This window comes from Medicago sativa, chromosome 7 (assembly GCF_051527215.1).
Source record: "Medicago sativa cultivar Bolivia chromosome 7, Bolivia_mono, whole genome shotgun sequence".
Taxonomy (NCBI): Eukaryota; Viridiplantae; Streptophyta; class Magnoliopsida; order Fabales; family Fabaceae; genus Medicago; species Medicago sativa.
In genome coordinates, this window is record NC_140755.1 from 94,783,247 (window position 1) to 94,798,194 (window position 14,948).

At 31.6% G+C, this 14,948-nt stretch overlaps 2 protein-coding genes across 2 annotated transcripts; one reads left to right on the forward strand and one right to left on the reverse strand.

Moving 5' to 3' along the window:
* Positions 1-628: 628 nt before the first annotated feature.
* On the reverse strand, positions 629-4,157 carry LOC146910579 (uncharacterized). The gene is made up of 13 exons (XM_085722333.1): positions 3,889-4,157; positions 3,488-3,625; positions 3,052-3,133; positions 2,855-2,931; positions 2,652-2,767; positions 2,437-2,548; positions 2,240-2,356; positions 1,973-2,064; positions 1,824-1,890; positions 1,628-1,709; positions 1,228-1,319; positions 968-1,111; positions 629-849 (listed from the first exon to the last, which is right to left on the reverse strand). The coding sequence occupies exons 1-13, from the start codon at positions 4,108-4,110 to the stop codon at positions 703-705; spliced, it is 1,488 nt and encodes a 495-aa protein (XP_085578459.1). The 5' UTR covers positions 4,111-4,157; the 3' UTR covers positions 629-702.
* Positions 4,158-7,238: 3,081 nt separating this feature from the next.
* LOC146910580 (uncharacterized) lies at positions 7,239-13,146 on the forward strand. Its single transcript, XM_085725195.1, has 5 exons — positions 7,239-7,388; positions 8,383-8,467; positions 10,216-10,622; positions 11,986-12,502; positions 12,869-13,146. The coding sequence occupies exons 3-4, from the start codon at positions 10,218-10,220 to the stop codon at positions 12,493-12,495; spliced, it is 915 nt and encodes a 304-aa protein (XP_085581321.1). The 5' UTR covers positions 7,239-7,388; positions 8,383-8,467; positions 10,216-10,217; the 3' UTR covers positions 12,496-12,502; positions 12,869-13,146.
* The last annotated feature ends 1,802 nt before the right edge of the window (positions 13,147-14,948 follow it).

The following is a 14,948-nucleotide window of genomic DNA, read 5'->3' on the forward strand; positions in this document are numbered from 1 at the left end:
GATTTGGACTCATCAAAGTTCTTGATGTCACTATAGTCTCGTTACAATTCTTTTATATGAAAGTTTTAGCAAGCTACGTTTGATTTTGAGTTCAAACTTAGAATCTCCTCATTACTACTTCGGCAGAGTCTCTTAGCTCACCACTGAACTGTCTGTTCGGAGAGAACATGAAGATAATGGATGTTGCATCATATTAATTTGCTTGCAATTGTTTACAATGTCAAAGAATAAGATTGTTACAACATTCACTACAAAGACTTACTAATACTATGTTTTTTTTTGCAAAGGTGACAACTGACAACGACTTACTTCATGTATGGAATGAAACTGTTGGTGGCGAAGCCACTTTGCTGCCATCTTTAAGGTACAGATCTCATCGACCTCAACCACTGATTTGGTTTACTTGGTTCCATCAACATTCATATTAAAAAACTATGATTATTTGGCCTAAACACCAACATATATCAATTGCTTGCTGAAATTCCATTGTTTTTCTTCTCAAATGTTTTTTGCGTACTATTCACAAAGAAGAAATTGCTGCAACTTACAAGTGTGTGTTCTTTCTTGTCGTTTTTAATCCCCTTTTGGAGCATATTTTGGTGCAGAGAAGTGATTCAGACAATTTGAATGCAGAGAACAATGAATATAGATGAAATCAATTATAAAGTTGAATGTTAATGTGGCCAATGATGGCTATATAGCTTACAATTTCCAATATATTTTAAACTTGTGTAACACGCCAGCTACCACTCCCCAAAAAGTGATTTCTGCAAAGATGACATATAAGAGAGTTCCCACTTTCTCTGAGTTCCAAATATTGATAAACACATGCTTCTTGATCCAGTGTACCTAATTTATATTTCCATGTGCAAAATTAAAACCTTAGAAAGTTATACATAGCAGAAAATTATGTTACTTAAGACATAGCATACACAATAAAAATATAAAGGGTTTCTATGTTTCTTACTAGTGATTTTTCTGGATCTTCATAATACCAGCCATTTACAAATGCTGCAAAAATGCCCTCAGCTGCCAATACATACACTAACATAGCATTCATCCCTATCCATTCCAAGAACAAGAATGGAGTACGAACCCCCCAAACATCAATCTGTTTTATTATCACAAAGGTGAAAGAAAAGCAAAGAAAAAGAAGAAATAATTGTTAAATAATAACCAACAATAAGAAAACTTTCTGCTTGAATATATATATTGTATTTTTCCTACCAATATGTAAAGGGTAGAGAAGATAATTCCAGCTGCCCCGGCTGTGAAACAAACATAGCTGAAACTATAGAGTTGCTTGTTGATTGGAATAGCTGCAGGGTGCCATGAAAATTTTGTTAAGATATTTTCTTAAACTCAAATGGTATGTTTTCTAGGATGGATTTTGAGGGATTTGGGATGTGCGCGGTCACAATTCCATGCGGTCGGTCATATTGGTGACCATTGAATCAAAATTAGGTTATCCAAATTTCAATTTTAAAAACAAAAAATATATATTGAAATATGAATTATCCAATCTTAACATACGGGTCATTGATGTGGCTGACTGCGTGATTGCATGAGATTTTGACTACACACAATTCAAACTAGATTTTGAGAAGTACTGTTGACACTAACTTACCATCTGTAAAGTGAAGGATAATAGTGACTACGAGTAACACAAACCCCATTGAGAACCATTGTTTGAGCCTCTCTGAATGACTCTGTCAAATTAAGATTTATTTCATTTTCAGGCCTTTCACTAAATTACAATTATAGAATAGACATTTATTTAGTGCGTGTATAATAATAGTTAACATAGGGTGAGAGTTTATAACCTTGAAATGAATCAAGACGTGCCCATAATGGATGCCAATAGTGCCTGAGAGGATTGCTGATATGGAACTAGCAAAAAATAAAAATCCTTTAAGATATTTGTAATACTGTTTATCAGATACTACTCAATACAAATTTTAGAGACAAATACCTTAATAAGCCCTCTGGTTCAAATGGAGCAAGACACCAGCTTGGAGCATCATCACGAAATGGACCTTCACTCGGGGAACTAAATGTGCATGCCTATGAAAAAATCATACAAAAACTTATAAGGACAACAACATGGTAACTCATCAATATATCTAGAACAGTACCAGATTATTTAGACCAATGCCATTTTGTTTAGAACATTTTATCAATTTGTGATCAATTTTTTACCAAAACCTTGTTTATTTTTGTTATATATGTAATTACTTGCCTTTAAACGTCTCCAAACAGGTTGAGAATAAAGATGATTAACCCCCCAAACTTGTCTATCGACATATCCAACAGCGTTACATGCAGGACCTAGGTGTCCTCTCATCCCACATATCACCTAATAAACGAAAAGAAGAACAAAATAAACTAAAATACAAACAAAATAAAATAAAGTTAGACATTGCAAAGAGAACATACAGTGTATCTCTTTAGTTCACCGCTGTTAACACGATCTACAAAACTCCAATTAGGAACATACAAAGCGAAGGTTGTGATCATGTAAATGAGAAATGCCATGAAGCCTCCAAACCTAAGTCACATGAATATTATGTACATTAATGCGTAGGAGTTCACAATTTCAATTAGAATATTTGAAATTTGAAATCAAATGTGTGTTGTGTTATCTATCTCACCATTGCCATTTATAGGCAGTGAAAATGGCTATGCGTCCAGGACTCAAAGTAGTGGGTCTAAGCTTGGTGGTAAATGTCTCTATTAGTGCCACAATACAGTATACAAGGGCTATTCTCTGCACACACAAATTTCCTAAACTTGGTTAATTATTATTTTGTATTAGGCACTCCATAAATAACATTTAATTTCATTTGAAACACACCTGGAGAATGCCACACCATCTGATAAATTTCATGTTGACTCCATATTTGAGTACATCAGGAGCATGAGAGTATCCACCTATAGTTTGTTACATTACATAGTCAAATATATTAGTAGACCAAGATTTATTCATCTAACTATGCAACTTTGTGGATTTAAATTATATTTTAGTGAGTTTAAAGAGTAATTTTTTTTTACCTTGCAAAAGTATACCCCAAAAGAGAAGTTTCAATGTCCTAAGGATTATCTTCTTCACGGCATAGTTTATCTTGGGGATTTTCTGCATTATTACAATCAAAGTTTATTCATGAGTTAAACGACATAGATGATACTAGTTTTTTAGTAGATGGGGAAGAGCATATTGATAATTGCAGCAGCTTAAATAAGTGATCAAAATTATATTAATAAGTTATGTTCCTAAAATGTCGGCTAGAGATCGATCTTGTAATCCAGGGTGAAATTCAAATTCTTTTTAGAGCTGTTGTAAAATGATTATTCATATCACTTTAATTAATAATAATTATCCATTCACCAATTTTAGGTAGTAAAAATAAAATCAGTTATGATTAATAACTTTGATTAATTAATAAGACTGTGACAGTGCACATAAAAATTGAAAGATAATATTTAGTACCTTTAGTGCAAGAGCTATGGCAACACCAACAATGAAAAGAAAGAAAGGCATAACAAAATCAGCCAAAGTACATCCATTCCATGGAGAGTGATCAATGCGTGAGTAAACTCCACCAGCATCGTCCACCAATATCATCAACTACACAGACATACCAATGAATTTTATGACCATATGCATTAGTAATAAATGGTACACTAAAAAATTAATATTGTATGCAGATAGTGTATATTAGTATAGTATAATATAACATAATATATAGTATATTATACATTTACTTTTAGACAACTCCACTACTCTCTCTGCATGTTCATGTAATCTATATAGACTATATATATTATATACTACATATGCAAAAATATATTCAAAATAAGAAGGTTTGGCATTGGCATACACAAACTAACCACAATAGTGAGTCCCCTAAATGCATCAAGTGTTGCAACCCTTTTTGTCTTTTGCTTAAGTAGTACAGGATGCTGATCATCCTGTTCAGCTATTTGCTGCTTAATATCAGAATCTCCATTAATATTTGTTGTTTCTTGCTTCTTCAAGACTTCATTTTTAGCATCATCATCATCCAATTGTAAATTGTTACCTTCTTCCATTCTCTTAGCACCTTCATCCATAACTAAACAGTGATCAATGATACTCAACAAACTGTTCAAACATATATATATATATATATATATATATATATATATATATATATATATATATATATATATATATATATATATCCTTATTTTTTTGTGTTTGGATGTATGTGACAAATTAAAAGCTCTGAATGAAGGATAAGGCCGGCTCTGAAGTCAATTGGTGCATTACAAACATAAGAGACATATGGAGGACTTTAGAGAGAGCAGAAAGGGGGTCCATATTTGCATTTTGTTATACTACTAGTAGATTAGTATTGGCAGGCTGGTGCATGTTAATTAGTTCCACTCTTTGTTGTTTCTTCTTGTTGCTCTAGTTTTGAGTACGTATAATTATTTTGTCTCTCTTTGACACATTAAAGATTCCCCTTCTTATCTTATGCTTTGACCATATTTTCATAACTTATAAACTTTTGTGTCTTTAGATTCTTGTGTTTGGAATCTTGTGTATATATGGTGTTAATGCAATGCTATATCAAGCGAAAAACTTTTTCCCGAAATCATCATGAAGCCTTACGTGTCCTTTGCTTAAAGGAAGGCCACCATTTCAACTATGGGCCTGGCTGGAAAAACGGCAGATAGTGAAGGAAAAAAAAACGAGAAAACCACCAAATTGATCCGTCACGTGTAACTCACTTTCAAATTAGTTCTCGACTCTATTAATATTTTAAAATAGTCGCTCTCTTTCTCAAAAGTTTTTCAATTAAGTCCCTTGTCATGTGACAAAAACATCGACGTAGTTATCTAATTGAGAAACTTTTGACAATATTTCAAAATAGTCATTGTCTTTGTCAAAAGTTTATCAATTAAGTGTCTCTTCATGTAATATAAACATAGAGACAAAGTTCTAATTGAGAAACTTTTGACAAATACAGAGACTATTTTGAAATATTGATAGAGTCAGGAACTAATTTGAGAGTGACTTACAAAGACAATGACCGAATTGGTAGGTCGACAAATGTATTTAACAAAAAATCACTTATTATATATTAATTTTGATCCGAAAGCACCATAATATATATTAGGCTTAATTGCATGTTTGATCCTTATGTTTATTTTAAGTTTTAAGTTAATCCCTTATGTTTTAAAAGTTTCAAGTTGGTTTAAAATGTTACTCACATTGGAATAAGTTAGTCTCTTCCGTCACTTGATCGTTTAAAGATTCGGGTTGACAATATGTGTAAAGACATTTAACTTATTTAGAAAATCACTTTTAAAACATTTTTTTAATTTTTTTGTTTTATTAAACTTAATATCATGTTGTGGAAGAGACTAATTTATAATTACATGAGTAAGATTTTGGACCAACTTAAAACCTTTAAAACGTAAGGGACAACTTGAAACTATAAAACATAAGAGACCAACTTGAAACCTAAAATAAACATCAAGGATCCACACATGCAATTAAGCCTATATATTTGATTGCAGGAAAAAGATGCAAAATAAATAAGATTATGTTGGTAAAGAAATAATTAATGTGGTTGAAAATTCAAAGGTCTTATAAAAAGGGCTAAATTTCTTTCCAAAAATGTCATATATTTAGGGACTGAAGTTGTAGTATTTTATACTTTAGATTTTTATCAAACTTATTACTTACCCGTGTCTTTATAGTATTAATATTAATATATATTTTTTATACTAGTGTAGTTTGGATATTCAAAAAACGATCAAAAATAAATCATATTTAATTAGATCAAGTTTGAATAGAATTGATAGTGTGATTGGATGAGGGGATTTTCTAAGATAATGTATTTTTCTTAGAAAATTTAAATACTTTCATGTAAATTCCTTTGTTTAGATGATTAATTTGGATAATTTTCATAATGAAAAAATTTTATGAACTATTTTGTCCTAGATAGATTTAGAGAATTCATGTGACATCTAAAAATTTGAAATTTGAAATTCTTTCTCTACTCTATACAATGTGAATTCAAATTGGTTCTTATAATTTTTTCAATTTTGCAAGTTGAAGCCCATTTTTTTTCAAAGGCATCAAAGTGCTTCCTATAGATTTTCAAAACTTGTAAATTGTCCCTATTTTCAATTTTCAAATTTGACCCAAAACTTTAAAATTTTTAGAAGTAGTCCAAAAATGTTACCAACGATTTTTTTTTATTACTTTATCAAAATAAAAACATTTAAAAATAAAATAAAGTCAATTGAATTATTTAAATTGTCTAGATTTTAAATTCTCTATAATTTATAATTATCACACTCAAACAATGTTTATATAGGTTTTTTTTTATGGGAAACTAAGATATCTCTCGAGGTTACGGATTGAATCTGAGACCAAATAGTTAAAGAACTTAAGTATCATTTGGATCAAAACATGTTAGTGTTTGAATTGAGATTTGGTCACACCATGTTAGTGTTTGAATTGAGATTTTATCGAGATATGAATCATAACTCTTTTGATTATGTGGATCAGTGGTGCACAAGGAACAAGGTACACATTCAAGGGAGCATTTGACAACGAGCATATCACAGCTCACATTCCCTTCCCCTTTTGTGCCCTCGGAGGCAAATGCGTTGGCAACATGGTGATAATGATACTTTGATACTAAATGTTGATGGAAGTGCTTTAACAAACACAGGACGATCAGTTCATGTTGGACTTGTCAAACATTCTACATGCAAATATTCAAAATCTATTAACTTGAACTACTCTTTGTTGGGAAACATACTTCAAGAAAGTTATTTGTTTTCATGATTCCCTCCATGTCATTCAGTTATTGGCAAAGAAAAACACTCGGGTTCTATCACCATGCTAACCTCTTTGAGATAATTCAAAGTTATCTGATTAAGAAATAAGATATCTTTATTTACCACATTCTCAAAGAAATAAACTTTTATGCATATATTCTTGCCAAATTAGAAACTCACCATCAGGAAACATTGTTAGTAAATGTTGTATAAATGTCTTTCATTAGAACATACTAGTTTTTTTTTTCTTTCTTCCCTCGTGTAACTAACAAAAATAATTTACATTCAAGTCTCTTTGCATAAAAAATAGAGTATATTAGCAAAATAAAAATAAAAATAGAGAGTATTTTTAAAATTACAGGATTTTTTAGTTGGTAACTTTACTACAATTTACGAATATGAGGGAATTGACAATTCCACCTCAATTGTGAAATTCCTTGCTGCAACTCTCCTCCGTACTCTCTCGGAGCTCGATCTCTCTCTCTCGTCGTCGCTGTTTGTCTGCTTCCCGTACTCCTTCAACTACTTCGTCTTCGCCTGTTCTTCTGGTAAGCTCTCTCTCCCTCTCCCCTCTCTCTCTCTCTCTCTCCTGAATCTTCAAACCCTAGTTTCCCAACACCACGCTTATTGTTCATTATGTCAATCTCTTTGATTTACATGCAAATTTCCAAAGAAAAAATAAATGTTAATCTACATATGATTATCTTTTTATTAACCAAACCTCAAAAACTTAAAAATTTGATGAGAATATGCAAATGACTAAAATTGAAAATCTTGGGTGTGAGACTGTGTCACTATAGTTTGTAAATGTATCGAAATTGCAAACACATCTGGAAGTATCTATTTTATTAGTCATTTCGATCCTCAAATATGTTTTTTTGGTAGTCAATTTCGTTCGAAAATGTGTTTTTTGTTGGTTGATACTGTCCATAAAATTTCTAACAAAAGAGAGACCAGGGAAGTAGGGATTTGTTTGCAATTTAGATACATTTAAGGACTATAGTCACAGCGCCGCGTACATTCAGGGACCAAAATGGTTGTTTGCTCGAAAACCTATTAATCTGTATATAAAAGATCAAAAGAATAACATTACCCCTCTTTGATACTTATATCTTAGTGTTTGCAACTTAAGTTGTTTCAGACCCTGCTGGATAACACTAACTACGCGTTCACTTGAATGTGTCAAGAAATGATTTTGTCACTCCATGTGAGTGCTATGCGGGGCAAAGTCAGAGTTTGTGTGCATATATATATTGGAAAAGAGACCTGAAAACAAACTACTAAATCTGATTAAATTTACTACTTAGTAAATATTATACTGTTATTCTGCATTCTGGACTACTATGAAGTATGAACCAGCCTAGTCATTTTCATGTATTGTTCCCAGCAATTATTTAGCATTTAGGATGTCTCGTTTGCTCTCTTTTTATTCCAGTATCTATTCAGCAGCACTATTAATGTTGGAGAAATGTGTTACTGGTTTGCATCTAAAGCAAAGACCATATCAATAGAGTATCAATTAATAAGCTTCGTTACTTGCAGCTTTCTTGGCGGCAACCTACTCCAAGCGTTTTCACTTTTGCTTACTATCAAACGATATCATTTTTTCACCTTCAATTCTCTCAAGGTTAGTGATCTCATCTCAAATTTTTAATATTTTTGTTGTTGATTTATAGAACTTCTTATAAATAGCTATTTAGTTTGTTAAAAAACTTGTTGAGGATTATATGGCATTATGTCCCTCTCTGTAGAGATCAATGAAAAATTTGATGAACTTCAGGATTTTCTTGGAAAGATGTATTTAATTTGCTGAGAAACTTGAGAAACAATCTCATTCCTCCAGTTGTCATTTTATTTTTTAGCTCTCTCTTCTCAGTATAGTTGTCTCTACTTGTGCTTCGTGTATGTGCTAGGTATTCTTACTGATCTACTTTTCACTGGGTTGAACTAAAATGTTCTCTCCACTATACAATCTATGCGATTCATCTTACGGAGGTGGCTTTGTTTATAAACTTTTACTTCAATGGGAAAACTATGAACGTGCATTTAGTCATTATTAAGCAGAAACTGCCTTCGAATTCCATTATGTAGAAGAAGGCAAAATTGACTTTCATTAATCCCTCTTCTTCTTCATTGTCCTCATCACTACTGTGTTCTACTTTCTTTTTGTCTTCCACATCCATTTTGTATTAATGGCGGAGAGAATGTTGTATTGGATTAGCATTGTATTTGGGCTTACCTCTCTCGTTGATGGGTGCAAAAGAAGGCAAAAAATTCTTGTGAGTTAACATGCGGTTGAGTCGAGATTCAATTGAAGCCTTTATTTGATGCTTTGGAGCCTCTTGAAAACATGGGTTGATGTGAACCAGTGAAAATTGAGAATCATCGATAACCTTGTCATGACTTTGTGGTGAATTATCAGACTTTGAATTATTCTTACCCTCTTCTTCATCTTCTTCTTACCTGTTCTCATAGTGGTTCTTCTTGGTTGCATTTTTGGATCCCATTATGGAGGAGATTCTCGATTATTATGATACGCTTTACGCCGTAAAATTGTCTTCGAATTCCAAATGGTAGTACGATGAGTATGATGATATTTTATTTATTTAATGGATCAAATGAAACAATATGAATCTTTTTTTTTTTTTTTTTTGGAAAACCGTTGTAGGTGTAAATACTTTCTTGTGGATGTGGGATATACAAATGGCCCTAGATATTTAGCACCTTATAGAGAGACTAGATATTATCTCAAAGAGTGGAATGGAAACACCCCTCAGAATTACAAGGAGTTGTTTAATTTCCGTCCTTCAAGTGCAAGGAATGTAATTGAAAGGTCATTTGGGATATTGAAGAAAAGATGGAGTATATTAAGAACTCTTTTTATGCAAAAACAGAAATTAGAATTATTTATGCTTGTTTCGTGTTGCACAATTTCATAATAGATGAAAGAAAAGTGATCAAATTTTAGAGGCTCAAGACTTGGAGCTTTTATCTGTTGTTGATGAGGAGTTAACCAACTAACAAAGGGAAAGAGTAATAACTAACGGTGTAAATGAGGTCGCAGCCGTTAAATTGTCTGAAGATCAAAACGTGACGCTTATGCGATGAAAATATTTGTTGAATATCAAGATAAGAAATATATCTTAGGTTTAGTGGATTTTAGATTATTTTTTTTCTTTTTATTTGTTACCGACATATTATTTGGAGCTGTTAGGGTGTGCTTTTCATTTTGTTGCTTTTGATTGCTAAGGAATCTCATAGATTGCGTGGCTATACTTTTGATTTATATCTTATTGATTACTATCTTATTAGTATATTTGTGTCTCTATCTTATTGATATCTGATTATTATTATGTGTGCTTACTTGATTTCAAGAAATGAATTCTAGTCTAGTCTATGCAAGAGGTTTAGGCCGCAAGACAAAGGGAAAAAGAAAGATGGAAGAAAGCAATATTTGGGTTAAGAAAGAGGATGCAAGAGCTTACTTCACGTGGAATTTGGACATGGAGCGTGTATTAGCTGAGGCACTTAGAGATCAAAGAAGTTTGGGTCGCCAGACTAACGGAATTTGGAAAACAGAAGCATACAAAGCTGCAGCTGATGTGTTGTCGACACGTTTTAATGTTCAGCTTATCGGAGAGAATGTGAAAAACCGCGTCAAACTTTGGCGAAGATGGTATGGGATAGTTAATGATATTCTCAGTCAAAATGGATTTGGTTGGGATGGCACAAACTGTATGATTACCGTCGAAGATGAAAATGCATGGAATGAATATGTCAAGGTATTCACTTTTTACTACTGCTATATTTTATTTCTTATGTTTGTGTATGTATAGCTACAATGTTAATAACATGATGAAGTGTATTCTATCACTCTTCTTCCTTCATTGATGATGACAACCTTTATTCTGATCCGTGCCATGCTTCCTCCCTTTTCTTTTGTTGTGATAAGCACCATGCTTCCTCTACACTGGTGTTTTTTGTTAGAGGGTTATTAACATTAAAGCTAAATAATTGAGCTGGGCAACCTGATTATGAATGCCTATATTGATAGAACCTACATTAAGCGAAATAATTGTGAAATCAAATAGGAAAGGTGTATTGTTAAATGATAAAGATGAGCTCAAAGACTCTAAATTAAGCGCCATGATTCCTTACACAAGTCTGAATGCCCTCACACACCATCCTACCCGTATATAATACCCCCCTCTAACAGAATCACATGACCCCATATGACACATCACTAACCAACTCATTCTCTCCCACATGGCCCCACTCTCTTCTTGGATATGCATAAGTGTCATATCAGATATTGAAACAGGGCTTCTTGAAGCTTTCTCTGAACATACTCTGATGTTAGTATTAAAATTTATTTGGGGTGTGATATTTCGTATAACAAATGTGCATGAGTTGAAGTTTTTGATTTTATGTCTAGTACTATGCTTTAGTTGTGTTTTTCATTTGTAGGACCCAACCTGTTATTTTTTAGGAAAAATTACACTTTTGGTCCCTTAACTTAATTTCAGGCAACTTGGTCCTTTATCTTTTTTTATTTCATTTTTTTCCCTTTTGGTTCATTTCCATATGGATTTCAAGCTTCAAATCTATGGTTTTATTTTCCCAATCTTCAAATCTATGGTCTTTCATTCCTGTTTGCGTATGAATTTTAGATTTAAAGCTTGAAAATAATATGAAAATGGACCAAAAGAGCAAAAATGAAATAAAAAAAATAAAGGACCAAATCGTTACCTGCAATTAAGTTAAGGGACCAAAAGTCTAATGTTGCCTATTTTTTATAGTGGTCATGATTAAGAGAATATGTTTCATGCTTATGTTTTAAATTGCTTTTTGGGTCTTAGGTCATGTTTGTTGGATTTAAAAGTGATTGGGTTTAGATTCTGGATTGTTATAGCTACGGGGGCAGTCCCTGTTTAACTTTCAATAAGTATATGCCATGGTTTATTTTGGTTGTGGTCTGTGAGAATCTGACCATAGTAGTAATATACATGCTAGTCGGAGTTAGAGAAATAAAATACTTGATTATCTTATTTGGTTTGTGGGCAAAAAAGGCCAGGTCCTATTTAGCTTTGTTTGAGTAATAAACCAACTCATTATTGATTGTTGTTGTTTTCTTTTGTTTTGAAGTCTCATGAAGAAGCCAAACGATTCCGATTTAAGATCATTCTAAATTGGAATGACATTGTAGATATATGTGCTAAAGATAAAGGAGGTGGAATTCAAGTAGAACGTGCAGTTAATGTGGATGATGTCACGAGCAAAGAAGCAAATGTAGATGAAGATGAAGAAGGTTCCAATGAGTATATTGATTTAGAGAAACCAAGTTCTGCAACAAAGAAAAAAGTACAATGTACCTGTGCCAATAAGGGTAGAGACAAAGAGGGGATGATCGACTCTATGAGAGAAGTTGCTGAGATATTGAAAGACTTTGTACAAATTAGTAAAAAAAGGATGGAAGGAAATACTCCAAAAGAGGTGCAAGAAGTGTTGAATGAAATGGAGATGATTATTGATATTGATGACACACTCCGCTATAAAGCAATTAATTGGTTGATTGACAATCCAAACAAAATAGCGATTCTCAAAGCTCTTCCGTTGAGTGAGAAAAAGAAGTATCTAATGGCTTCTATGTTTTGAGACCGAGGTAATCTTAGTTGTTTTTGGGTTTATTTTAGTTGGTAACATATTAAAAGTAATATAGAGATCTAGTTAATTCAAAATAAGTTTTGGAATCATTAGAAGATCTAGTTGGTGAAGGACATCATTAGATCACTTCTTAATAGCCATGCCAACTTGATTTTTTGTGGACAACTATTGGCTTAAATTTGTTAGGTTATTGAATGGGTTGATTATAAGAGCTTTTACAAATTGATTATTTCAATAAAATTAAATTTCTGTTATTATAAGCATTGATACTTCACTAGTGCTCTTGTTAGTTGGTATACATGGGTTTAAGACAATGCAATATATGATTTTTTTTTCCTCTGACTTCGTGCTTTAATTTGTGCAGTTGACGATTGAAGGATGATAACTTGAGCTGGACTCTAGTTATGTTTTCTGTATACCGCATTTGTTGCGGGAATTATTACACCTTTGGTTAATGTTATGTTAGTATTTTTCTTCTTACAGTGACTTGACCCTAGATTTTAACTCCTTTAATCTTATATATCAAATCAAATGAGATATCCAACCCCCGAATTTAGTAGTTGTCGATTATATTTATGTTCAAACATTTCGGGGTTGAGTAAAATTCTTATAATGCAAATACAAATTTTAGTTTCACTGCAAGTCTTTTGTTTAAATTTTTTTCTGTTCATGTAAGTAATTTTTTTTATAATAAATCTAATTTAATTGTTTGTTAGAAAAGTATGTAACTTCATACGGTCTTTATGTGATTTTTTTTAATATAATATTAGTACAATTTTAACTAAATTTCTCTAGATTAAAATGTATAATCTAAGAACTTAAACAAATTAGAAGAAGATTAATTACATTAAAAAGTAAAAGTAAAAGAAAATTGACCAAAAAAAAAAGTAAAAGAAATTATGAGAGGATAAACTTCAATTACCTACTTTAAAAAATAAAAAGAAATAATGAAAGAATAAAATGTATTAATTACCTAATCCAAAAAACGAATTAAACTACATGACCCAAACAACAAATTTTGAAAGGTTAAATATGTTTTTTTCGGTGAATATACCAACTTTTCGTTTGTCTCCATAAATTTTTCTTCGATTTTTAGTCCTTAAAAAATTCTCCATCACCACTTTTAGTTCCTACTTTAAAGTCAACCTATGTGTAACCTTTATATTTTTGAATGAATTTTTGTAGAATGTTTTGAATATTATAAGATTCGTCTCTTGTGAAAAAATAGATTTTTTTAACAAAACATGAATTAAATATAATTTTTATGTTTTTGACGCTTAAAAGTTCATATTTAATCCATGTTTTGGTAAAAAAAAAATTAGAGATTTTTATAATATTTCATACATTTCTGAAAATTTTCATTTAAAAATATGAAAGTTACACATGAGTTGACTTAAAAGTAGGGACAAAAATTGAAGATAGAAAACTTTGGGAGAATAAAAGTCGATTTTTTTAAAGGAACTAAAATGAAAAAACTTATATGTATGGAAACCAAAAACATGTATAACCGTTTTTAAAAAGAAAGAAATTCAAATGAAGCTCATTTGAATTTCACTAAATGTCAAATTCTCGTGAATTTAAAATCTCTTATCCAAGCACACTAGGTAAAAAAATTATTGTTACTAGCAATATGTAAAAATGATTTGACATTACCAATATGTTTTTCTCACTTTTCTATTGTGTTATAGATTAATAAAGATGAAGGATTGCAATCGACAAAAATTGAGTCTAATGAAAGGGGTTAGACTCTCGCAACATGGTGAATCAAGATTCAAATCCCAATTGAGATATGTATCAACATTTAATGTATGACACATCACAAATATGATTACATTTAGTAAAATCTATGAAAAATAGGAGGATTACCTCAAAATATACTTGATTAATTTTGTCATGTTTCTCTACTTTTTGTTATTTGTTACTCCCTCCGGTCACTAATATAAGCAAAATTTAATTTTTAGATACATTGAATAATTAATGTATCTAGTCTTTATTATATGTTAGATACATTAATTATTCAATGTATCTAAAAAGTTAACTTTTGCTTATATTAGTGACCGGAGGGAGTACTACTTTGGAGTCAATTTTAAACAAAAATGGGTCATGCTATCCGGTGCCCCCGGGGCACTGGTTAAGCATACCATAAAAGAGAATTATTACCATAAAAGGAAACTGCTTTTGACTTTATTATGAATTAATTACACAATTTCAATGCATTAACTACTACTTCCTCCGGTCACTATTATAAGCAAAAGTTCACTTTTTAGATTCATTCAATAAATGATGTATGTAGTCTATATGTAGACCACATACATTATTTATTGAATGAACCTAAAAAGTCAACTTTTGCTTATAATAGTGACCGGAGGGTATATAATTTCCTTTTTCATATCCTTAACCAGTGCCCGGGGGCACCGGTTAGCATTTCCCAACAAAAATATAGT